This window comes from Sorex araneus, chromosome 3 (assembly GCF_027595985.1).
Source record: "Sorex araneus isolate mSorAra2 chromosome 3, mSorAra2.pri, whole genome shotgun sequence".
In the NCBI taxonomy this organism is placed as follows: Eukaryota; Metazoa; Chordata; class Mammalia; order Eulipotyphla; family Soricidae; genus Sorex; species Sorex araneus.
Window position 1 is genome coordinate 203,027,205 of NC_073304.1, and position 26,281 is coordinate 203,053,485.

The 26,281-nt window shown below is 41.4% G+C and overlaps 1 protein-coding gene across 1 annotated transcript in view; it reads right to left on the reverse strand.

Moving 5' to 3' along the window:
• Positions 1-8,229: 8,229 nt before the first annotated feature.
• APPBP2 (amyloid beta precursor protein binding protein 2) overlaps positions 8,230-26,281 on the reverse strand; it is a 45,788-nt gene continuing 27,736 nt past the window's right edge. The window contains exons 7-13 of the mRNA XM_055131413.1: positions 25,510-25,577; positions 25,326-25,431; positions 24,322-24,446; positions 21,397-21,482; positions 19,536-19,726; positions 15,972-16,137; positions 8,230-12,789 (exon numbers count right to left, since the gene is read on the reverse strand). Of these exons, the coding sequence (XP_054987388.1) occupies positions 12,536-12,789; positions 15,972-16,137; positions 19,536-19,726; positions 21,397-21,482; positions 24,322-24,446; positions 25,326-25,431; positions 25,510-25,577 (996 nt within the window). The 3' untranslated portion in view covers positions 8,230-12,535. The remainder of the gene's footprint in view (positions 12,790-15,971; positions 16,138-19,535; positions 19,727-21,396; positions 21,483-24,321; positions 24,447-25,325; positions 25,432-25,509; positions 25,578-26,281) is intronic.

The window sequence follows — 26,281 nt, forward strand, 5'->3', positions numbered from 1 at the left end:
CGTGTGGCCCAAGACAAAACAAACAAACAAAAAATCTTCACAGGCTGGGTTGCTAGTGCAGGGGTTAATACCTCAGAAGTGACCGATTGCAGTTTGATCCCCAGTGCCACGTGGCCCCCTTGAACATGGCTGGGTGCAGCCTGGAGGCCCCAAGAATGGCAGGGTGTGGTCCAGGTGTGCCTGGCACCTCAGAACTCCCAGCAGTCAGCAGCCTCGGACCTTTGCATGAAACAGTCAGCCAAGACCCACCAGGAGGGCCCCTGCGGCTCTGGAGCACCGTGTGGGACACCCCTCCAAAACAACAACCAGCATCCCTGTCAGCCACCGTCCAAGTGTCCACTGCTTGGCACTTACACAGATGAATGAAACCATCTCAGTCAGGTGGGGCTGTGGGGAGACAGGACCGAAAGCTAACATTCCACTGTGCAGAGTTGGGGCGCCTGAGGCGGGCGAAGGAAGTGAGGTGTGTTTGCGGGGAAGGAGGGAATCTGCGGTGAGGCTGAGATGTCCGGAAGCCTGACAGAAGTCACTTGGGTTTCACGTGGCAGGGGACAGGGCCACAGCAAGACAGGGTGTGCCTTGAATACCAGAGAGATGACCTAGAGCCCCCTGAGCTGAGTGCGAGGACTGAGAGGTGGTTGGTCGAGTCAGGAGACCAGAGAGGAAACGTCAGCTCTTCGCTGGGGTGCTTGCTGCCTCCAGCAGCCAAAATCTGGCAGCCAGTGAGAACGAGCGCTCACTTTGATGCAGGAGCCCTGGGTTTGATCCCTGGACCACCTGATTCCCTGGGCACTAGGAGTAAGCCAGGTGTGTCTGCCAGACCAAGAAAAACACTCACAAATGTTTATTACCAATATTAATATTTTATGTGTTGTATGTTAACAATTGCAGCAGATTCCCATCCCACACCCCCCTTAGTTTTGCTTTGGGTCTGGAGTGCTCAAGGAATACTCACAGTGTGTTCAGGTGCTCAGAGGCCATTCCCAGCGGTGCTCGGGGTCAGTTAGTGCCGGACTCTGGGCATTCTGCATGCAGAGCAGCTGCTTGAAACCTTTGCTCATCACTCTAGCCCCGCCCTGGTTCCTTCCTTCCTCCCTCCTTTCTTCCTCCCTCCTTTCTTCCTTTCTTTCTCTTTTCTTTCTTTCTTTCTTTCTTTCTTTCTTTCTTTCTTTCTTTCTTTCTTTCTTTCTTTCTTTCTTTCTCCCTTTCTCTTTCTTTCTTTCTTTCTTTCTTTCTTTCTTTCTTTCTTTCTTTCTTTCTTTCTTTCTTTCTTTCTTTCTTTCTTTCTCCCTTTCTCTTTCTCCCTTTCTTTCTTTCTTTCTTTCTTTCTTTCTTTCTTTCTTTCTTTCTTTCTTTCTTTCTTTCTTTCTTTCTTTCTCCCTTTCTTTCTTTCTTTCTTTCTTTCTTTCTTTCTTTCTTTCTTTCTCTCTCTCTCTCTTTCTTTCTTTCTTTTTTTTTTTTTTTTTTTTTTTTTTGCTTTTTGGGTCACACCTGGCGATGCACAGGGGTTACTCCTGGCTCTGCACTCAGGAATTACCCCTGGCCGTGCTCAGGGGACCATATGGGATGCTGGGATTTGAACCCGGGTCGGCCGCGTGCAAGGCAAACGCCCTACCCGCTGTGTTATCTCTCCAGCCCCTCTTTCTTTCTTTCTTTCTTTCTTTCTTTCTTTCTTTCTTTCTTTCTTTCTTTCTTTCTTTCTTTCTTTCTTTCTTTCTTTCTTTCTTTCTTTCTTTCTTTCTTTCTCCCTTTCTCTTTCTCCCTTTCTTTCTTTCTTTCTTTCTTTCTTTCTTTCTTTCTTTCTTTCTTTCTTTCTTTCTTTCTCCCTTTCTTTCTTTCTTTCTTTCTTTCTTTCTTTCTTTCTTTCTTTCTCTCTCTCTCTCTTTCTTTCTTTCTTTTTTTTTTTTTTTTTTTTTTTTGCTTTTTGGGTCACACCTGGCGATGCACAGGGGTTACTCCTGGCTCTGCACTCAGGAATTACCCCTGGCCGTGCTCAGGGGACCATATGGGATGCTGGGATTTGAACCCGGGTCGGCCGCGTGCAAGGCAAACGCCCTACCCGCTGTGCTATCTCTCCAGCCCCTCTTTCTTTCTTTCTTTCTTTCTTTCTTTCTTTCTTTCTTTCTTTCTTTCTTTCTTTCTTTCTTTCTTTCTTTCTTTCTTTCTTTCTTTCTTTCTTTCTTTCTTTCTTTCTTTCTTTCTTTCTTTCTTTCTTTCTTTCTTTCTTTCTTTCTTTCCCACACCTAGCAGCATTCAGGGCTTCCTCTTGGCTCTGTGCTCAGGGCTAACTCCTAGTAGGGCCTGAGGGACCATATGTGGTATGGGGAGATTGAACTGGTGCAACCACATGCAAGGCAAGCACCCTACCTGCTGTACTCCTGCCTTAGCCAGGGCTTCTCTTCAAAACTGGTGCTATTTGCACCTGCATCCTCACACGGCAGTGCCTGCTAGGGTGAGGCGCGTTTGCTTATGCTTCACCGATGTTCTTTCCTGTTTACCACTTTCCCTCCCCTATTGCCTTTATTCACATCACCTGTTTGATCTCTGTAACCTTTAGCATTTGCTAAATACATGGGCACATGCTGTCAATGAATGTGTACTTCATCTGAAAGGGGGAAAAGAAAGGGAGCATTATATTACACAGGGAAATATAATGATTATGTTTTATGTCTGCAGTCGGAAAAAAGCAGAGCAGCTTCTTCTTAAAAACTACTCATAAGGAATAAAGAACAAGAAAGGGAGCTGGGAGAGAAGGATGTGCCCATGTCAGAAGAGCCAGGAGCAGCTTCCTGAGCATGGCTGGGGATGGCTCCAAACCAAAATAAATTGATAAGACAAAATGTTAAAATGAAGCTCAGTCTAGACTTTTGGGGTTTGGGGCCACACCTGACTGTTTTCAGGGCTTCCATCTGGTCTGCGCTCAGGGGTTACACCTGGTGGCCCTGGTGGCACCATATGTAGTTGTGGGGATTGAACCTGGCTTAGTTGCACAAAGGCATGTGCCTTACCCCCTGTATCTCTCTGGCCCCCTCAATCTAGAAGAACAAATGTAGGAAAACAAAAACAGGGAAAGAAAGTGGTCAGAGTCATTTCCTTTTCCCCTGCAACATGTGACTGCTGTTACTTGTCCCCACCACCCTTGGTGCAGGGCTCAATCTCTGCTGGGTTGGCTGCTGAGTTCTGTCCTAGCCCCACCATGCCTGGGTTGTTCCTGACAGTCCTAACCACGGAGGCGAGGATTTGCGAGAAGAAAGGCAAGCAGATCAGAGGATACTCCTGATGACTGGGAGGCTCTATGGATTTGCTTCTGTGAAATGTCCTTAATCTCGTCCCATCAAGAGCCAGCTCTTAGGGAATGAATAGACCAAAACGGAGCGCGTTTCCCGTCGCGGGGCAGCACCGCCACCTAGAGGAAGTATACGGCTCTACAGCCTTACTCTTCAGACCCGAAAAGGCTGGGGCGAGAGCGCAGACGCTTCCAATCAGCTTCCTAGGGGGCAACCGGGAAGCCCAATAGCTCAGAAGTTAATCTTGGTTCGGGAGTTCTCTTAACTCGGTTCTCAAATTTAGAAGATTTCCGAATTCCAAAAGACAGGTTAAATAACGTCCTCTTCAATGCCCCCCTACCCTACCCCCAGCAGAAGATTCTGGGTTTTTTGGTTTGTTTGGGGGCCCTACTCATCAGTGCTTGGGGCTTACTCCTGGCTCTGAGCTCTAGGATCACTCCTGGCGGGCTCCGGGGACCATATGGGATGCCGAGGATCAAACCCCGGTTGGCTGCGTGCAAGGCAAGTGCCCTACTCACTGTACTATCCCTCCAGCCCTGGATTTTGTTTTTATTTGGGGTCACACACCCTGCAGTACTCCAGGGCTATTCACAGCTTGGTGCTGGTGGAAGAGGAGGTGATCACTCCTGGCAATGCCTGGAGGACCATGCGGTGCCAGGCATCCATCCCAGGCCTCTGGTGTGCAAAGCTCACACTCTGCTCCCTGAGCTCTCTCCAGCTGTGGGGACAATGGCAGGAAACCGAGGCAGTGGAAACATGATACATGTGCTGGGTACACGTGCATTTGTCCAAACCCGTGGCCGGCACAACACCAGGAGTGAACCCTCGTGTAGACTGTGGACTGTGGGCAATAAGGTGTTTCCGTGTAGGTTCCTCAATACAGGGACCGCCCAGGAGGATGTGGAAACTGCATGTGGGGAGGGAACATAAGGAAAATTACTATATACAGCTCCACCTTTCTGTGAACCCATTTCTGATCCCAGAAAGCCCTGATGAGCACCGTGTGAGAACCACAGCGACCCTCACTGAGCACAACCACCATGCATGCACCGCTCCCCACCAGCACCCAGGCCAGGGTGCCGGAATCACAACCACATATGCATGTCACCCCTCATAGCAACAACACTGAGGGGGAGGGGGCCATACCCCCTTTTTGGATATAATAGTGTGGGAAGAAATGATGGAATGAACTTTGGCTGGCTGAGTGTACATGAGCAGTAATGAAATCACACACACACACACACACACACACACACACACACACACGGCAAAGGTAAAGAAATAGATGGATGGCTAGGAGAGGGCTCAAAGAGCTGGGTGCCTGCCTGGCATGCCTTGCCATTCAGGGGCTGCAATTTCACTCCCCAACACTGCAGAGTCCCCAAATGCCTCTAGGGTGGTCTTGGTGGTCCCCAGCATTTTTGGGCTGAGGTTGACCCACACCAAGATGAGGGTCACCAGAGTAACCTAAATCCCAGTTCTTCTTGAGAGGCTCAAGACAGACTAAAGTGCCAATACAGTGAATGTATTGTTTTGGTTATAAAGTTTTATTCTTTTTTTTTTTTTTTTTTTTTTTTTGCTTTTTGGGTCACACCTGGCGATGCACAAGGGTCACTCCTGGCTCTGCACTCAGGAATTACCCCTGGCGGTGCTCAGGGGACCATATGGGATGCTGGGAATCGAACCCGGGTCGGCCGCGTGCAAGGCAAACGCCCTACCCGCTGTGCTATCACTCCAGCCCCAAAAGTTTTATTCTTTTTAGTTTAGTTTATGTATTTGATTTGGGTCATATCTGGCTGTGTCAGGGCTTACTCCTGGCTCTGCACTCAGGAATCACTCCTGGTGGTGCTTGGGGGGGGGTGACATGGGGTACAAAGCAAGCACGAAACCTTGTAGACTATTGCTTAGGCCCCTGGCTACAAAGTTTTCTTTACAAAAATCGTTTTCACACATTTTGCTACAATATATACCACCTCTATGGGTTTAAAAAAAAAAAAAAGCTCTTGGGGCCAGAGCAATAGTACAGTGCATAGCATGTTTGCCTTGCATGTGACTGACCCACGTTTGATCCTCAAGCACCACCAGGAGTAATTTCTGAGTGTGTGCAGAGCCAGGAGTATTCCCTGAGCACCACCAGGTATGACCCAAAAGTAAAAAAAAAAAAATTTGCTCTTGGGGACAGAGTGGTATGGTAGGCATTTGCCAAGCATGCAGCCATCCTGGCTTCAATCCCCTCTACCAATAGCACCACCAAGAGTAATCCCTAAGTACAGGAGTAAGCCCTAGTATAGTTGAATGTGGCCCCAAAAAATGAAAAAAAAAATTGCTCTTAGGGCTAGATAGTATAGCAGGTAGAGAGATTGCCTTGCAGGAGACCAACCTGGGCCTCATTCCTTCACCCAAATGGTCCTCTGAGCTCCCCAGGCGTTACCCTGAAAACAGCCAGGAGTAAGCCCTGAGCACAAAAAAGGTTTGCGCCTCAAACAAAAACAAAAATTGCTTTTTCAATGTCAGTTTATCAACCTCATTCTAGGCGAGTCCCTATGGCTGGTTCCTGGATGGAAGCCCTTCCATACTGTCCTGGGACTATGCTGTGAGGAGTCCTTTGTATAATGGGGTGTGTGTGTGTGTGTGTGTGTGTGTGTGTGTGTGTTTGCACTTGGGACTTTGAGGAGGATTAGAGGCTGAGACACAGTCTCATTGGTCAGCAGACTGCTGACATTGTTTTCTTGCCAGCCAGCAGCAACTGTGGGATTTTAGTTCCGTGTCTCTGCCGTAACCCAGGCCAGGGAGCGTCTGGGATGCCACAGTCCCACATCAGTGAGGTTCAGAAATCAATAGGGCTGTCCTGAGAAGCAGATGAGGTCCCGGGACAGCCTCAGTGACTGTCCAGATACTTCTGTGCCGTGCCATGCTGATGAACTGCAGCTTTCCAAACACGATGGCTCCTTCCCCTCCTTCCTGAAGACACTTTGCTGTAAAAGGGCACAATCTTAAAGAGCTAAACAAACACTTCCCTCCCCAAACAGCATAACTCAACCTGACAAAAATGCCGAGACTACTAAGGTGCATGGTCATTGTGGCCCATGCGACCCTGTGGGGCTAGTGGGCCCCATCCTCATGAGTTTAGTGAAATCATAGCTTTCCGTTTCCTCTTCTTTCTCCATACAAAGCACATTCCCAGTCCTTCCAGTGTTGCTTCAGGAATGGTCTGTTGTAATTTTTTGAGGAACTATGCTTTGTACAGCAGACTTTATAATGCCAACAAAGCACAGGTGTTCCAACTTTTTGCTGGCTACTTAGTAGCCATTCTAATGACTTTGAGTTTGCTTTGAATTTGTTTGGGTTTTTGAGGCCAGGGATGATACTCAGGAATTACTCCAGCAGGTGCTGGGGGACCATCTGGGATGCTGAGGATTGAATCTGGGTCGAATACATGCAAGGAAAAAACTCTACCCATTGTACGACTGCTCCAGCCCCCTCCTTAGAAAGTTTTAAAATTGAATCACCACTTTAAATTGAATCAAAGCTTTCAAGACTGTCATACAATGATCGAATACCCATCCTTCCACCGGTGTAGCTTTCCCATCACCAATGTCCCCAGAATCCCTGCTGCCACCCCCACTCCACCCTACCCCCTGCCTCTATGGCAGTTTCCTTTTTACTCTCTCTACTTTGGGGCATCATGGTTTGCAATAAAACTGAGAGGCCATCATTTTTGGTCCTTTGTTTACTTTCAACACACATGTCCCTTCCCGAGCATTCCCTCCAACTATCACTGACTTGGTGGTGCCTTTTCTACCCCAACTGCTTCTCCCCCAGCACTTGAGGCAGGCTTCCAACCATGGACTGTCCAACCCCCCTATCCTGAATTTATAAGTAGATGTGCATAAATTGGGTATAGTTTGCTAACACACTCAGAATATGTTGGGTAAACTTTATTTAGTAAAAGCACAAGTATATAAGCTGGAAATAAGTTTTAATTTTGCAAACTTATATGCTCCTATGGCAACTGCTTTAACTAAAATGCTGTAGAGGTACTGAGAAAAAGCAACTGTCTTTTTTGTTTTTGGGCCACAGCCAGTGGTGCTCAGGGATCACTCCTAGTGGGTCTTGGGCAGGGGAGTCATCTTGGGTCCTGAGGGTTGAAACCACTGTGCATGCAAGAGTCTTATCTGCTGTACTGTCTGGCTCCCAAACCAACCCTATGTTTAAGGGAAACATCCTGTCCTTAGAGCTTGACAAAAATCAGTAAACATCACACAGAAAATGGCATTCCACACAACAGAAAAACAGCATGTTCAAAGAGAAGAAAATTTTAAAAGGTTCACCTTCCCAAAACAAAGAAAACCCGTTCTAGTATTACTGAAAGTGGTTGGCAATGAAGTTAGAATTAGTACAAGAAAAGGAATTTTGTATAAGCATGAATCAATCTTTTTCCTACAACTGTTAATAAGAATCATGCTATTTAAATTTTTTTGGCTCATGATGCTTTATGCAAAATAATTTTCAGGAAGACTCAACTTGACCCACCATTCATGAGGAAATATGAGAAGAGGCTTATAACGACAACTCAAAATTCTATAGTTAGGAAAAGCTGGAACTCAAACCAAGTCAAGGGTTTTCTCGTCTACTGCCAGCAGAATGACATCAGACTTATCACTCATTTTCAGCCTTCTGACTTAATGACTGAAGTCATTAATGACTTTGAACAGTCATTAAGACTATAATACCCCACATTACAAACAGTATGCCTTGCCTTTTTCAAAGTACTTTCCTGAGCACCATATCCAGGTACTACTACCAGGTGCTTTCTTTGCCATACATTTCACTTTTCTTGATGAGAGGGTTAGTTTTACACCTAATAGATTCTTGTATTGCTCTCTAAAATGCACTCTGCAATGTTGAAACAACTACAATAAAAATGGACACAGACACACTATTATTGCAGGAACACTATTATTTATTAGGTCAATAGTTCATTTTTAGCAATACAAGTACAGAATATATATCACAATGTTGGTTACAAACAATGGTTTAATGGTTACAAGTAATGGTGGGCACTACAAGTTGGTGATAAGGATGACAGGAAAGGTCATTCTGACACATTGAAGAACTGCCTTCAAAAATCTATCAATGAACTTAGGTATTTCTATAGAAATTACTATGGCACTATTATTAGTGGGGATTTTCATGTAGAGTTGTTAGTGACTTGTTTTTGTGTCATTTAGAGCTTTTTCTTTTGAGTCTATTAAATTAAAATCCCCAGTTGCTTAACAAAGTATAAAAATAGTACTGACCTGGTAATATTTAATAAAACGTAGCATTCATTCACATCATAAAAGTAGAACAAAATCAGTTTTAATTACCATGGCAACATATTCCATAAAAGGAATATACAGAAATGAGTAATGTTACACAAATGGTACCTGCAACAGTTATTGACTGACCCAACACTGGACTTGTGCACCACAACCAAGTTTCTAGATATTTATATAGAGCATATATTTTTAATCTTAAATTTTACTTTTGAAAAAAATGTGCACTTCAACAAACTCACCAAGGCCACTCATGCTATAGTTACCTAGAACTGAAATGAAAGGGTTACTTAATAAATCTTAAAGCACACTCCTTCCGATCACCAACAGGGTAAGACCAGTTTTCTGCCTAAAACATTCCTGAGATTTGTGGGCAATACAAACTACTAGTGTTTAAATTGGAGATTAATCCATATGACAGATTAAAAGGAAAAGGACAAAAAAATTTCCTACAAACTAAGGTTCTTTAAAAACCAAGGGGAGACAGACATTAATTCTTAAAGCAAAATAAAACTCTTAAAGTTTATACTTATAAATAAGTATTTTTCCAGTAGTAACTTTGCCATCTAGAAAAAAAGAACAGCTTGGAAGCAGCAAGGCTACAAATTTTGGGCAAAAAAAAAAAAAAAAAGAAAAAGAAAAAGAGTGGCAGTTAATACCTGCTAGCTAGCAAACCATTACTTCAATTTGTAAAGTATGGCAAAAGCTTCAAAGGTATTTTAAGTATGTTTACCGTTCAGCATTTTATTTATACTCTATGAGTAACCAAACAGCACTCTATAAAATTATAGATTGTGTACTTAATTTTCACAAAATTACGATCCCTTTCCAATAGGCTAGGAACAAAGATTGCTGTCACATCTCTTTATTTTCACAAATGAAAGCACACTTGTACTACAAAGAAACTTATTTCATTTTTAACCAAGCAGACAGACTTTGATTAGAATTCTAATGTTCCAGGCAAAGTCAGCTTCTAGGACCCCTAAGAACCCAATCTGCATTCTTAAACTCAAGGAAGGAGTGACAGCCAGCTGTTGGCTCATGAGAGTTCTAACAATTAACTGATGCACTCACGTATGAGTAGCACCATGTTAGGAAAAAAGATGGGTTAAGATGGGAAAAAAATAAGAAACTTAGAAAAGGGCAAGGCTTTTAGCCCTGTTAATTAACATAAATTTGCTAAGCTTTCAGAAAATTCTGTTTATTGGTGTAGGTCTCCTTACACACAATCACACTTTAGGTGAACATTCTGTGCAAGCTAATGGCTATAGTGAGGTAAATTTCATTCTTCCTATGAGATTTTCCCTAATCTCATAAAATTATGGTGACATTCACTTAACTTACTGTAAACTCCACTACATCAATTTCATATTTTAAATTATACGGGTATTATTTTTCATTAGAACTAGAAATAGCATATTTAAAAAACATCACTAACAGAAACTGGCAATTTCTTTTCTCAACCTCGTGTTAACATTAAATCCTAAGGTATGTATTACAGAAAAGTAAGTTAAAGCAATGGTAATGAGGGAAATTTCCAATGATTTTTTTTTTTTAAACTGCCCTGTGATTCTAAATATGTTAGTTTAGCACTGAGTGTGAGCTTAGTTGAATACAAACTGAATTAGAGGATGGCCTTAAGTCATTTGCTTGGTTTTATTCTAGGAAATGCTTTATGTGCACAAACACACACACACACACACATACACACACCAAAAAAAAAAAGTAATTAAAAAAACCCAAAAACTTCATATAGAAACGTAAGTTTCAAAAAATATTTATTGAAAAACAATTCATTTTACCATGACGTTCCTATCCACAACATACCACAGGACTCTAAATAACAAAAGTTTACAAAGCCTACCCTGAAAATATCTTTGGAGGTATTATATATATAGGCCCATGAGGATAGAGCTAAGTAACTTATTAGTCCTTGGTCACACAGACTATTTGGTAATTAATGAAGAGGTGCCTCTTGCATTAGACTGTAACTATCTGGGAGACATAGGGAGGTGTGCAAGTATGCTCTTTAAAAAGCTTTTTTCTTTTAAAAAAAAAATCTAATTTATGGAATAAACCAAGGTTTCAAAATCACAGATCTGGGCTTGCTTTATGTCATTAGATACCTATCCCGTTCAATCCCATCTTTAGACTTAACAAACACTGGTTTACAACTAATCAGACTGCAAATAATAGTTATTTTTTTTAAAAGATCATATCTGGGAAATTAAAAAAAAAGTATTTAAAGTTAAACTCATCTGAAATTCTCAATTTTCTGTAATCAATATTGATGGGTAAATTTTCCCCCTCCCACTCCAACAGGCATATTAAAAACAAAACAAAATAAAATTCAACACACAGTCACTCACCCCATGTCACTCCCAACAGCAGCCAGGAGTAACAACTCTAACAGCCAAGTCATGGACCCCTGAAAATAGGGGGGAAAACCCTGATTCTTAACTACAGAGGCACCATATAGGCCACTATAATAAGAATTGAGGTAACAGAAAAAAAGACCTTTTTGTTTCTTCCACTGCTACATGTCACAACTTCTGAAATTGGAGCATTACCTCAACTTTAAACAACCTGACTGGCTAAAAAACAAACAAATTAGTGTGATAAATGGATCATTAGGGATTTTTCCATTTGACTGAATTTCAGTAAGATAACCTCTTGTTCTACTTTTATTACAAAAATGAAGGGTTTCTAAGAATATCTGCTTATTTTGGGGCATTCACTTTACCATCAATGCCCACAAACCACACAGGAATCTGAAATCCCCATCCCACGCAAGCTCTTCCCTGCCTCGCCATCTACTTGGTGACAGTGCTGATTAGGGTTACACTGAAAATGATGGGGGAGGGCTGCAGCAGGCAGCTGTAGACTTGCTTATGGCATTGCCATCTGTGTACCTTGAATAAAGAAAGATATGCCACAGAAATTGCCAATTTCCTTAATTTACCACCTATTAAATGAGTATGATTTTTGCATCATCACTTTTCATTATACATCTAAATGAAATAATTCTAATAAAACTATACGTAGGGGCTAAAATAATACTCTAAAGCCTCTGGTCCAAATAACTAACCCCTTTCTACATCAGGCTGGTCCTTTTTAGATCGTCCTGGTCCTGTTAGCAAATGCCACCAGAGCATCTTGCATTGTTGTACCAAAACAAAGGGGAAAAAAAAACAACCCCAAAACAAAAAACAATCCCAACCCCCCAAAAGTCCCTCCCACCAAGAAAAAAAAAAACCCAACAACAACTCAAAGCATTGAAATTGCTGGTCTATCACTTATTCTCTTACTTACAGATCAACACTGGTCCAGTTTAGATGAATCTGACAGTTCTTTCCTTGAAATACAGCACAGGTATAGCTGTATTTCCTTTCTGGGGAAACAGGTGGTCAATTCTAAGTCAGGATGTCCCTTTTCTGTTAGTAGCTGTGTTAACTTTTCTAAACTGCATACAAAGATTTTTCCCCATAAAATGTCTTTACAATACAGTATTGAATACCTCCACATGGAAGAATTTTATGTTAAAAATATGTTAAAGTCATCCTTACATAATAAGAATGCAACTCTTTTAAACTCTTAAATAGTTTTATTTAGGGATTCTTTTTTCTTTCAGGCTTTCTGCAAAATGAATTACTTTTTAAAAAGAAAAAAAAAAAAGGATTTCCTGTTGTTTGTTCTACTAGGTTGAAAATATGGGCCAGACTACTTATACATGCGATACATGCTGAATATAACTGAATATATGCTTATTCCTACGGATACTCTGCAAGTTAGGGATCACCCAAATAGGGCCAATGGACTGGACCAGTGTTTCAATGCAAATTCCAGCCCCAAAAAACAACATGGTTTTGATTTCACAGTATGAATTCCCTGGAATCTGGGAAAAGGTAAATTAGTTAGCTGAGGTCCTCCTCAGCAGCTCGGTCCCTCAACATTCTGAGAAATCAGGAAGGACTGCACCACTTCCTCAGTGGATTGGGGGCTGGTGTTGACATCTTCAAGAGCATCGGTCACTGAATACTGCCGATCTCGCAACCGGTTCCAGTTAGACAGAACATTGTGATATTCAAACACTTTCTCGTAATTTCCAATAGAGTTGTAAAGTTTAATGAGACCTCGATAATCATATTCTAGTCCACTGTAGCCTTCACCAAAAAGTTTCTTCCCTGAAAGTAATCAAAAAAGAGAAAATTCAAATAAGAAGCAATTTCTATAAGTTTCTTTTTGTTTGTTTGGGAGCTACACCTGGAGATGCTCTGGGGTTACTACTGGCTCTGCACTCAGGAATCACTCCTGGCGAGGTTCAGGGACCATATGGGATGACACAGATCAAACCTGGGTTGCCCAGGTATAAGGCAAGTGCCCTACCCACTGTATTATCATTCTGGACATTGTAAATTTAATTACTGAATATAGCGTGTTTATTTCTTCAGAGGAATAAATTCAATTCTTTCAGTGATGCCTTCTAATCCTGTCCCAACTCATACAAAATTTTAATTTTTTTCTTTTATCTAATGCATTATTGGCCTCAGTACAATAGAATTACAAAATTTCATACTTTGAAAGGACCGATTTAAAGAAATCTAAAATTTAAAGAAGGATGGCAGGAACTCCAAAAATAGGGGAAAAAGTATATTTTCAAGACTATTAATTGTAGCTATGTTTTTGTTTTTTTTTTTTTTGCTTTTTGGGTCACACCTGGTGATACACAGGGGTTACTCCTGGCTCTGCACTCAGGAATTACCCCTGGCCGTGCTCAGGGGACCATATGGGATGCTGGGATTCGAACCCGGGTTGGCCGACTGCAAGGCAAACGCCCTACCCACTGTGCTATCTCTCCAGCCCCAATTGTAGCTATGTGTATAACTGTAAAATGTTAGAAATGAAAATATATGGAACTGGGAGACAACTCAAGAGTCTGGAGTGCATGTATGGCACTTGGATTCCTGGCAGGCATCTGCCCCAAGCTCTGCTAGGAATGATACCTGGGCACAGAACAAGGAGTAGTCCCCAGTACCACCAGGTAGAGCCCCCACAAAAAAACCATGAGAGAAAAGTTCTATCATGTATAATACAAACATCTATCAATAGAAAACTAAGTTCAACCAGAGAGAAAATACTCAGCTCTCCATTAAGATATGGACTGACTTGATATATTAGATCAAAAATTGTTTAAGAAGGCGAAGTACCTATAGCCAGCTGCTTTGTTGTAAGAAATATAAAAAAGAAATATTTATGTATCTATATATCTGTGAAAATTAATATGCAAAAAGGATAAAAAAAAGGTGGAGAGAAAATAGGCAGAAGAGATTAGGGAAAATCAGACATTCTTGAGATTACTTTTCTATATAATTTTTAGGGTATTAAAATTCACATACTTTTAAATATTAAATAAAGACCAGGCCAAAGCAATAATGCAGCAGGCAGGACATTAGCCTCGCATTTGGCTGACCCAGGTTCAACCCCTGGTACCCCATATGGTCCCCTGGGCCTGCCAGGAATAATTCGAGTGCAGAACCAGGAGTGAGTCCTAAGCTACCCTGTGTATGCCCTCCCTGTCCCCTCCTCCCCCCTCAAATTAAATAAGAAGTGGAAGAATGTTACATAAACATCAAACAGACTTTTTTTTTGCCTTTTGGGTCACACCAGTGATGCACAGGGGTCACTCCTGGCTCTGCACTCAGGAATTACCCCTGGCGGTGCTCAGGGGACCATATGAGATGCTGGGAATCAAACCAGGGTCAGCTGTGTGCAAGGCAAAACGCCCTACGCGCTGTGCTATCACTCCAGCCCTCCTTTTTCTTTTTGGGTCACAGCAAGCAATGCTCAGGGGTTACTCCTGGCTCTGCATTTAGGAATTACTCCTGGTGGTACTTGAGGGACCACAAGGGATGCTCCGGCCCCAGACTTTCAAATGAGTTACTATGCTTTGTTTTAGTGCTGGAATCAAACCTAGGGCCTCATGAATTCAAGACGTGTGCTCTTTTTGCTGCACCTTGTAACTGACCCCCCAAGATTTCTTTTAAGAGGGTGGAGGTACTGATGGAGAGGGGTGGGGCTAACCTATGTCATGCTCAGGGACTGGAGGGTCACTCCCAGCCTGCAGGTCAACCAGGCCTGCAGGGCAAGACTAGGGGCTGAGGATGTGGAGCTGCTCCAGTCCCATGGTGCCAGAATTGAAATGTGGGAGCTGGTGCACACAAAGAATGCACCCTGACTTCTGGGCATTCACAACCCTGTGACTTCATGCAGAGTGTGTGTTCAACCCTTTGAGCTATTTCTCCAAACCAAAGGAACAGTTTTAACAAGCACGGCATTAAACTACAACTACAGTGTAATTTCATTCACAGCTAGTTTAAAAGTAAGTAATCCTCCTTTATGATGTTAGTAAAGAGGGAGGGGAACTGAGCTTGGGGTTAGTAAACCAGTTTAAAGCAACTACTTTTTGTCTATACCTGACACTATGTGTTTCTTTTTTGATGTTTTTCTTTCTTTTTTTTTTTTTTCAATGCTCAGGGGTTACTCCTGGCTCTGGACCCATGAATTATTTTGGCAGTGCTTGGAGTGCCACATGGGATGTCCAGATCAAATCCAGGTCAGCTGTGTATGCAAGGCAAGTGCTCTAACCCAGTTCTAGCCCGATGTAAATTTCTTTCTTTTTTTTTTTTTTGCTTTTTGGGTCACACCTGGCGATGCACAGGGGTTACTCCTGGCTCTGCACTCAGGAATTACCCCTGGCGGTGCTCAGGGGACCATATGGGATGCTGGGATTCGAACCCGGGTTGGCCGAGTGCAAGGCAAACGCCCTACCCACTGTGCTATCGCTCCAGCCCCAAGTAAATTTATTTCTTATATAAAAGTAGTAAGAGTATTATTATTTTATACATATATTATTGCTACACTCTAAGAGTCAGAATCTCTCCATCATTATTCCAAGGCCCCTTTTTCCCTTTGACCCATATTTATTTCATACTACAGCTTCAACATCAATTATCTTGGCAAAATGTCCAAGATAATTTTAAGTAGTTATTGGATATTTTTTGCAACTCTAGATTTACCTTTTTTTTTTTTTTTTGCTTTTTGGGTCACACCCAGCGATGCTCAGGGGTTACTCCTGGCTTTGCACTCAGGAATTACTCCTGGCAGTGCTTGGGGGACCATATGCGATGCCGGGGATCGAACCCGGGTCGGCCGCGTGCAAGGCAGACTCCCTACCCGCTGTGCTATCGCTCCGGCCCCTAGATTTACCTTTTTAATCTTAACAGTAACACTGCCACATGCAGAATATAAGACATTAACATGTTACCGCTAAACAGCTAAGAAAATATTAAAAAAAACAAACACATACCGATTGCTATAGATCGCAAATAAAGTTTTTCAGCATTTTCATACTGATTCATATCATAATTATACAAAGAAGCCAGATGTCCTACTGAAAGGGCTACTTCATAATCTTCTTGACCAAGAAGTTGCTCTTTAATCTGAATTGCTTTGATGTGCATTTCTTCAGCTTCCTGAAAAATAGTCATATCAATTAGATTAATTTTTTTCTTATGTTGACCATTCTGAACCAATGATAAAGATTTTTCTCAATGTCAAAGACATTTTATAAATGGCATAAAATAGAGAACAAGCTATATTACTCCAAAAATTGCCTTTGGGAAGTATAACTGATTTTGAAAAAAGCAGATGCTAGCAATATTATCTTATTTCCAAAATGATAAAGAGGAGGGAGCAAAGGGTACGGCAGGTAGAGTTTGCCTGGCATGCAGCTGCACTGGGTTCAATCCCTGGCACCAGTGATCCCTGAGCTCAGAGTCAGGTGTAGCCAAAAAAAAAAAAAAAAAACCCAACCAAAATAGAAAGAACAACAACAAAAAACCAACCAGAAACAAAAACCAGAGGGACAGGAAGATAGTAGTGGTTATGGTACATGCCTTGTCATGTGCCCAAACTGGATTCAATTTCTAGCATCACATGGACACCCCAGAGACTTTGATAAGAGTGGCTCAGATATCCCCAGCACTGCAAGGTCAGCACTGCAAGGCCCAGACACGACACCAGCCTCAGGTCCTTCCATGCACTTGGCCTGATTGGCTGAGAATCACTGGCAGGGCCCCCAGGGTCATCTCAGCTTTGCTTGGGTGATACCCCTACACACCTTACCTCTGCCAAAATAAAATACACAAGGAAACTTAGCAATACGTAAGTTGTTAGAATCCCATGAAAAAAATGGGGAGAGTTGAAGAGACTTCCTCAAAGATGACATATAAATGGTCAAAAGGCACATAGAGAAAAAAAAGTATTCATCAGGGGTCAGAGCAATGTATAGTGGATAAAACATTTGTCTGGGTTTGATCCCCAGCATACCATATAGTCCCCCAAGCCCCATCAAGAGTTATCCCTAACTAAGAGTAAGCCCTGAGCACCATTGGGCATGGCCCCCAAACAAAAAACAAAAACAAAAAAGTGTTTATCATCACTGGTTATCAAGAAAATGAAAATGACAATGAGACAGCACCAAATACCAATGAGAATGGAACATATCAAAAAGGAAAGAAGTGCTGGTGGGGATGCAGTGAAAAATGAATCCACAAAATGAGCACTGGTAGGGATGTAATCTGGTTCAGCCTTTATGAAACAGTATGGAGACTTCTACACTAATTAGAGCTTCCATATGGTTCAGTGATTCTACTCCTTGGCATCTATCCCAACACACAAACATAAATTTGTCAAGATCCATAACATCTATGTTCACAAGCAGCACTACTTACAAAAGCTAAGAACTAAAAATGACCTTAGTGGCCCATAACTGATGAATGGACTACAGTTTTTTTTTTAATACTTTTGTTTTGGGGTCACACCTGAAAAGGCTCACAAGATCAATCACACTGGTACTGCAGACTGAACCTGTGTCGGTAGTGTGCAAAGCAACCACCCTACGTGCTGTACTACTTCCTTCTCTGGCCCTGGACTACTAAAGCATAAAAAAAAAAAAGATTAAATCTTGGGGCCAATGATGCAGCACACACTGCCTCTCTGTGAGGCCCTGGGTTAAATCCCTGGCACAGAATTCTTTTTTAAAGATGACATGTGTCTCTCTCTTTCTCTCTCTTTTCTTTTTTTTTTAAAGCAAGGATGTTTTACTGAAATTTATTTACTGAAAAGATGTGAGGAGAAAGAGAGGGAGAAGTTCATGTTTGAGAGAGAGCACAGGCTTCTCTAGGGTGGAAACAGGAAAGTAAAGAAACAGAGACAAGTAAGCAAGATACATGTTCAAGGGAGAACACGGGCTTGAAGAGTGAGCTAGTTTTTCTTTACTACAATTTAGATGGCACCGTGCTAAGTGATCAGGAGAAAAAAAACGATGATCTTATTCATATGTAGAATATAAAGAAACAAAGTTACCAAACAGACAATGGTCAATGAAAATAAACTCTGATACACTGCCATCAGAACTAGGCACCCAAGGGGCTGGGGGTGGTGATGTGTGTGTGTGTGGTGGTGGTTGGGGGGGGGGGAGGAGGAGGAAGCATTGTGGTTATGGTGTGTGTATTGAGAAGAGACCTAGAGATAGTGGGATATTAGCATTCTGATGGTGGATGTGATGCACTAGCATTGTAAGCCTAAAACATTAATACAAAGTTATGGGAACTCAAATTTTTTGACTGAAGGGAAAAAGAGAGGGGATGGAAGAAGATCCACAGAGATAGCTTAATGGGCTAGAGAGCTTGCCGTCCACCTACGAGTGCCAGGGATCAGACTCAAGGTTTTGTGAATGCAAAGCATACATTCCATATGGAAGTTCTACCTTTGTTTTAGAAGTCTCCACACTGTTTTTCATAAGGGCTGGACCAGATTATGTACCCATCAGTAAGCATTGTGTGGATTCATTTTTCACTGCATCCCCATCAGCACTTCTTTCCTTTTTGATATAGGTCTCTTCCCACAGGAGCACCTGGTTCGAACACCAGCACAATAATGGTTCCCTGAGCACTACCAGGAGAAATGCCTGAGCACTGATGTGACCCCCAAACAAGAATGTTAGGGAGTGAGGGGAACTTTACAAATAGATGGAGTTCACAAAATTTTTAGTAGAATCCCTGGTCACCCATACATAGTCCACTGTACAATGCAGGTACAGTCTTGGTGGCCTGGCCCCTGAGCACTGCTAGAGAATTCCTCCTAAAAAAATGTGCACCAGTTACTGTGCTCCAAAATCTAACTAAATCCTGTTAAACACTGTTTTAAAATGTTAATTTAGAAAGGAGCTGGAGTGATGGTCTAGTGGATAGGGCATTATTTATCCAACTTGGGTTCGACCCCTGGCATCCCATTTGGTTCCCTGAGTCTGCCAGGAGTGATCCCTGAGCACAGAGTCAGGAGTAAGCCCTGAGCACCATCTGGAGTGGCTCAAAAAAAAAAAAAATCCAGTTGATTTGCAAAATATGGGGCTGGAACAATAGTACAGCAGGTAGGGCGTTTGCCTTGCACATGGCCGACCCGGGTTTGATCCCCAGCATCCCATATGATTCCCTGAGCACCACCAGGAGCAATTCCTGAGTGCAGAGCCAGGAGTAACCTCTGAGCATTGCTGGGTATAACCCAAAAGCCCAAAATAAGTAAATAAATAAAAATTAAAACATTTTAGTTCTTTTATAAAAGTATAAATTATATCCAAACATCTTTCCTCAATGCCTTCCCTCGATGTGCTGGGGGTGGAGACTGTTGTGGGGCTTCAAACTCAGAACCATGCACAGGAAGGCGAGAGCCGTCCTTCTGAGCTCTGTCTCTAGTGCCTGTGTCTTTGTTCTGACAATTTTATCATAACAAACTGAATTCACGTCTGTACCTCACATTATGGCTTAAAACCCAAGCAATTAATGGGAAATTAGAGTAAACATGTCCCTACCTTAAATTTTCTCATTGACTGATAAAGTCTTCCAAGGTTTCCATAGTGTTTTGCAGTCTGTACATTAAATTCCCCAAAAGCCTTTTTAGCTAGCTGGAGTGAAGACAGGTGCAAATCATGAGCTTCTTGAAGCAGCCTCTGTTCAGTTTCTTTATTGTGACAGTCAATTGCAATCTCCTCTAAAATAAGTGCTGAGTAAGAAAACAACAAAATTAGCACACTTCTGAATGGTCCACTAAAGCTACACAGAATAATTTAAATTGTCAATGTCTTTAGAAATGATTATAGTTAAGAACTTAAAAAGACCAAAGTGGTTCACTTTAATAAAGAAAAACACACTGTGCAGGGGGTCATTCTATTTTGTAGTTTAATGAATTTAAGAAAAATAATGGCATACATAAAATTAATGTGCAGAATTTCTATTTTATTAGACTGTTATACACAGCCAATAAGTTTATTTCATAAAGCAGATGGAAATATGACAAGAAAGAAAAGGAAATTTTTTTCAAGCCATGAAACTTTATCAAGGAACAGTGTTGAATATTTTGAAACCTTACTTCACAAAATATAACCTTTAACCAATCACACTAAAATAACTTTTCCTCCCATTCACTTGCCATCAAAATCACCAGGCAAAAAAGACAGTACAATTTCAAAGCCATGACTGACATCCAAATACTTTTACCAGATAATTTTTTCTAGGAGAACTGTCCAAGTAAAGAGTAAGTTCACTACAGCATTTTAAAGGAGCAAATGGTTAAACAGAGATGAGATTAAAAACACTAGAAAAAAGGATATATACCTACATGTATTGACATGGGGAAATGTTCATGGCACAGTAAGTGATAAAGCAGATTATTTAAAAAAAATATTCAACTTATTATTTGAAGAAAGTCTAAAAAAATATTCACCAAAATGTTGATTCTGGATTGGAGGATTTCAGGTGATTTAATATTTTCTCTTTTCTATCTAACTTTTAATTTTTGACATTAACCATGCATTGTGTAACTTTTAAAAATGCAAACCTAGAGGAGGAAAAAGCCAGTTCTAGAATTAGGGTAAAATAAATCCAACATGCATGAAATTAGAATATAGGTGACCCAATCAGGTTGGCAAAATACAAGCCTTCAATGGAAGGGAATTAGTTGTGATCAGAAGAAAAGTTAAAATAAGAAATGGAAGAAAGTAGCATCTGCAAGAGCCTTATAATATTAATTTTTGTTGTGCTGGGATTGAACCCAAGGCCTTATGCATGCAAACCAAGTGCTCTACTGCTGAACTACATCCCTGGAAAGCCTTGAATTTTGGGTAACTTGCTATATAGCTCAATTTTAGAATTGTGTACCAGGAAGCTGAAACTATAAGAAAAACCCATCTTTAGTTTGCTATGTGCGTTACTATAGAATAATCATTTGTGCTATTCTTCCATCCTTCCCTCAAACGTGTAGAAGAAAGGAAAACGAAAGACAATTTCTAGTTAACATAAGATAGAAACAATCTTCTACTATGAACCATTAGAAATTCTCCCTCATCTTGCCCCCAGGCCACACCCAGCAGCACTCAGGGTTTACTCCTGGCTGTGCTCAGGTATCACTTCTGGTTGTGCTCAGGGGACCATATGGAGTGCCGGGGATCAAACCCAGGTCAGTTGGGTGCAAAGCAAGTGTCCTACCCTCTGTACTAGCTCACTGGCCCCCAACAGAAATCCTTAAGTAGAATTGCAGGCAAATATTTACATTTATGAATGGGCTATTTTAGTAATCTTACTACCCCTGATTACTTGTTACCCCTGAAATAAATACCCGTTTTATACCACTTATCATCAATTTAAACATATCACAGACTAGATTGCAAAGGGTACCTTTCACCCTCTTTGAAGAAGCCAAAAGAAGATGATCTTCAGGTAGGATGTGAGTAATGATACCAATAGCTCTTTCTGCATGAAATCTGCAATACAGATAGATATAACCTGGCATTTCTTTATAGTTACAAATAATTTATACATTAAAATCACTACATGAAATTTATGATATTGATATAAATTCTGAAACTATTTATGGTAAAAGATCAGTTTTGCTGCAAGAACAACAGTACAGCGAGTAGGACATTTATTTGCCTTGGAAGCAGTCAATCCGGGTGTGAGTCCTGGTATCCCTTACAGTCTCCAATGCACCACCAGGACCAACTCCTGAGTGCAGAGCAAAGAGTAAACCCTGAGCACTTCAGGGTGTGGCCCCAAAACCAAAAACAAATAAAAACATCAGTTTTTGTTTAATTTTCAATCTGTTGTAGACTGAATTTTTTGGGTTTTGTGTTTGAGTCATACTCAGCAGTGTTCAGGGCTTACTCCTGTCTCTGGGATCACTCACTCCTGGTGATGCTCAGGAATCAAACCTGGGATGGCTTCATGCAAGGCAAGTTCCCTACCTGCTGTACCTTTGCTCCAGTCCTAGACTGAACTTTTAACACCCAACACATTGCAATTTCCCTCAGGATAAAAGGTGAATTGCTATTAAACTCATATACTATAATTCTCAGCAGCAACCATCTCTTTTTCCTCCAGCTTTTTTTTAGGGGGGGAACCACACCCAGCAATGTTCAGAGGTTACTCCTGGTACTGCATTCAGTAAAGTAATTACTGCTTGGGGGGACAATATGGGGTACTAGAGATTTAATCCAGGTCAGCTGTGTGCACGGCAAATGCCCTACATGCTGTACTATTGCTCTGCGCACTTCCCTTGCCTGTCAGTTTTTTCCCATATAGTTATACAGAAGGCCATCAGTTTTCTGAACATGCAAAGCATGCTCCGACCAACATTTGTACTTGTTTTTCTGTCTCAGGGGATATTCCTCCCTGAATATCCATGTGGCAAACAACTCATTGAAGTGATTTCCAGGGGTAGAGCAATAGTACAGTGGGTAGGGTGCTTGCTTTGCACATGAGCAGTCTAGGCTCCATCCCCAGCAACCCCAGGCACCACCAGGAGAGATCTCAGTGCAGAGCCAGGAATAAGCCCAGAGCATCTCTGGGTGTACCTCCCCCCGCCCCGCTCCCAGCCCCCCCGCCAAATCCAAACCAATCAATCCAAAACAATTCCACTATACAACTGACCCACTTAAAAGTCTACAACTGGTTTTTCACTATATTCAGTGTTCACCCATTAATACAGTTAACTTCAGAACACATTCATCACCTCACAAAGAAATTGTGCCATTACTTTCCATTTTCCTATAAGCCTCCCAGTCCTTAGTAATGACCAATTACTGTCTGTCTCTATGGATATGTGTAGTCTGCAAATTTCATATAAATGGAATCATTTACTAGACTGGCTTCTTCATCAGCACAATATTTGTTTCTGATGGAGGCTGCTACTCCCAGTGTTGTGTTCAGGGGACCACTAACACAATGAGGTGCTGGGGACTGAACCTGGAGCTCAAGCATGAAAAGCATGTGTTCCAGCTCTTGGAGCTATGTCCTGGTATAATATTTTTAAGGCTCACATATGCTGTAGCAAATATTATAAGTTGTACGTATGTAGTGTGTATACGGTGTATAAGTTGTGTGTATGTGGTGTGTATAACATGTGGGGAGGATGTACTGGGGCTCTGGATCCCTCAGTAGATTTTAAACCTTCTTTTCTTGCCTTTAATTTCCTTCCAAAATATCACCGGTTCTTTTTTTGTATTACAGTCAGCAGTAAATAAGGGGTCAGAGAGTAAATATTTTAGGTTGTGTGTACATTCTCAGTTCCAAATACTCTACTCTGCTCCTGCAGGTTATACAGGAGCGAGCAAATACTCAACAGAACTTTATTTTGCTTGGAGGTCATAGTTCACCAACCTATTTTGCCAACCAATGATCTTTAATTATTTAGGCTTACAATTCAAGGGTTCTGTTAAGCCTAAATTTAAAAGCTGTATACTATAGTTGCAAATTCCCAAGAGCTAAACCTAATATAGACAAGTTCCCTTGCCATCTCTCTCCTACTAGTAAAGAGATCCCCTCCCATCTCTGCCTCATGTGAGGGTTTAACTTACGGCTTCCCTGACCAGAAGTGCAATGTGTTCTCTCTCTCTCTCTCTCTCTCTCTCTCTCTGTGTGTGTGTGTGTGTGTGTGTGTGTGTACGGCAGCTTCCACAAAGTTAGGGATCTGCAAGGCATACTATTTGCGTCATTACTGCATTGTCTACCTCTTTTCCACCACTCCAGAGCATTTATGTAAAAATTCATATGTATCCTTTTGTAATTATTTTCTGCTTTCACAATTATGATTGGAGAAAAATGCTTCTTTGTCCAGAGGTAGTACAGTGGTGATGGCACATGCATGGCATAAATCAGACATAGGTATGATTCCTGGTACCACATGGTCCCCAAGCACTGCCAGTTATATCCCTGGAGGATCCCCAAGTAAAACCGAGTATGGAGACAGTAAGCCTAGCTACTAAATGACAAACTTAAATGTATGTTTTTTAAATTGGTGTACTATTTTGGAAGAGGTGGGGTATTAGGGCCACACCCTGTGGTGCCCAGGGGCTTAGGGGATATTCCTGACTCTGCGTTAAAGAGTGACCACAGATCAAAACAGAGTTGGCTGCATGTAAGGCTAGTGCCTTATCTCTCAAGTCCCCAAACTGGTAAGATTTTAAAAGTCTCTGATGAGATTTTAGGTATCCTGTTAAAGCTTCAGCAAGATAAACTAATTCATAAAGTACATCAAACACATTATTAGAAAAAACAAAATAATAGCAACAGCACTCAATCATTAAATACCTATGTGGAACTTACAGTGCATTGTCAAATTTCCCAGAGCTATACTGATGAACATAAGAAGAATAAGCCAAGTCTTCATGAGCTGTTGCTACGTGGATATTTTTGCCACCAAATACTGACTGCCGAATGTCAAGGGCTGCCTGAAAGAGGCATGAAAATAACTTAAGAATACTATAAATCTTTAGAAAATATCACCCAGTTATATAGAAGCATCTTGGTAACCATATACCCTCATCCCATTCATTTTGGAGTAAGAAAAATCTTGCATTAGTCCAATTGCAACAGATATAAATCTGATTTTCTGAAAATTAAGCCTGATTGAAAAGGATGTAGCTTAAGAATAAATCCACCAATATGTCTTGGGGGAACCCAATTCATATTTTTCTTTCTGTCATTTAGAACTGAACTGTAAAATCAAGAATATCCTATCCAGACAATGGCTTTTACCTGAGAATGACTAAGGTCTAAAATAACTATTATTACCCTTCTTTGCCATTACAAAGGAAGTTATAATGATGTACTGTATCAACAAAAAAGGCAAACCATCATCTGGATTAGTGACAAATGGAAAAACATTCTAAAATATGGGTCTATAACGCATTAACTCTTATTATGTAGTTCTCTTCCTTTTCTTTTTTTTTTTTTGAAGTAAATAGATTTTATTCAGAGGTTTCTGAGGGAAGGAGGAAGGGATGAGTGGGAGAGAGAACAGTGAAAATAATGCGCTCAAGAGAGAACGCAGGCTTCTCCAAGGGTGGAGGAAGCCCCTACACATAACCAAGCTTTAGACACAAAAGTATGAAAGCATGAAAGTACACATCTCAAGAGGGAAGATGCGGGCGACACATGTGCTTGGCCACGAGGGTGCAAGCAGCACATGGGCTCAGGCAGCATATATGCGCCAGTTCTCTTTATTTTCTAAAACATCAACTTTTAGGTATTTTAGTAGTATGCCACATATGAAGAGGAAAGGGGAGTTAATTTAGGTTGTAGGGAAAAAATGCTAACTAGTAACATACCTGATATATTGCAACAGACTGGCAGATGTTATCTACATTGAGTAAGTAGAACCCATAATCTAGCAGTGTATCTGAGTATTTTGGGTGCTTAGATCCAAAATGATCCCTATAAAAAGATACAAAGTTATTAGGATATAAAGCAGAAACACAACGTGAAAAAGTATTTTTAATGACAATCACCTACCTTGCCAAATACACAGCATGTTTAATTAATTGTTCTGCCTTCTTAAATTCACGTTTTACAACACAAGCCTAAAGATAAAGTAAAAAACTGTTATAAACTCTCAACTACTGTGCAAAAGAATACTTATGTATTTACTACTACTATATATTTATGTATTTAAAAAAAGCACGTCATCAACATAAACAGTGTGTAATGTCTTCTAAGTAAACTGCTAACATATCTGTACATATCCGGGCAAGTTTAAATTTTTGATAGTTATGCCCAATTCCAAGCATATAAAATAAGTCATCTCACAAAGGAAGTATACTACAACCCATTTTATGATTAAAATAAGACCATGGGGGTTGGAGCAACAGCACAGTAGGTAGAGTGCTTGCCTTGCAATCCCTCGTACTCCACATAGTCTCCTGAGTACCTGAGCACAGAGCCAGAAATAAGCCGCAAACACCACTGAATGCGGTCCCAAACCCAAAAATAAATAAAATAAAACCAGAGGGGCTGGAGTGATAGCACAGCGGGTAGGGTGTTTGCTTTGCATGCGGCCAATCGGGTTCTATTCCCAGCATCCCATATGGTCCCCTGAGCACCGCCAGGAGTAGTTCCTGAGTGCAGAGCCAGGAGTAACCCCTGTGCATTGCCAGGTGTGACCCAAAAAGCAAATAAATAAATAAATAAGCCACAGAGAGGGAGCTCAACACGATGCTTAATATTTGGTTTTTGGGGATGCACCTGGTAGTGCTCAGGACTGCCTCCTTGGGGTGCTCCACCACAA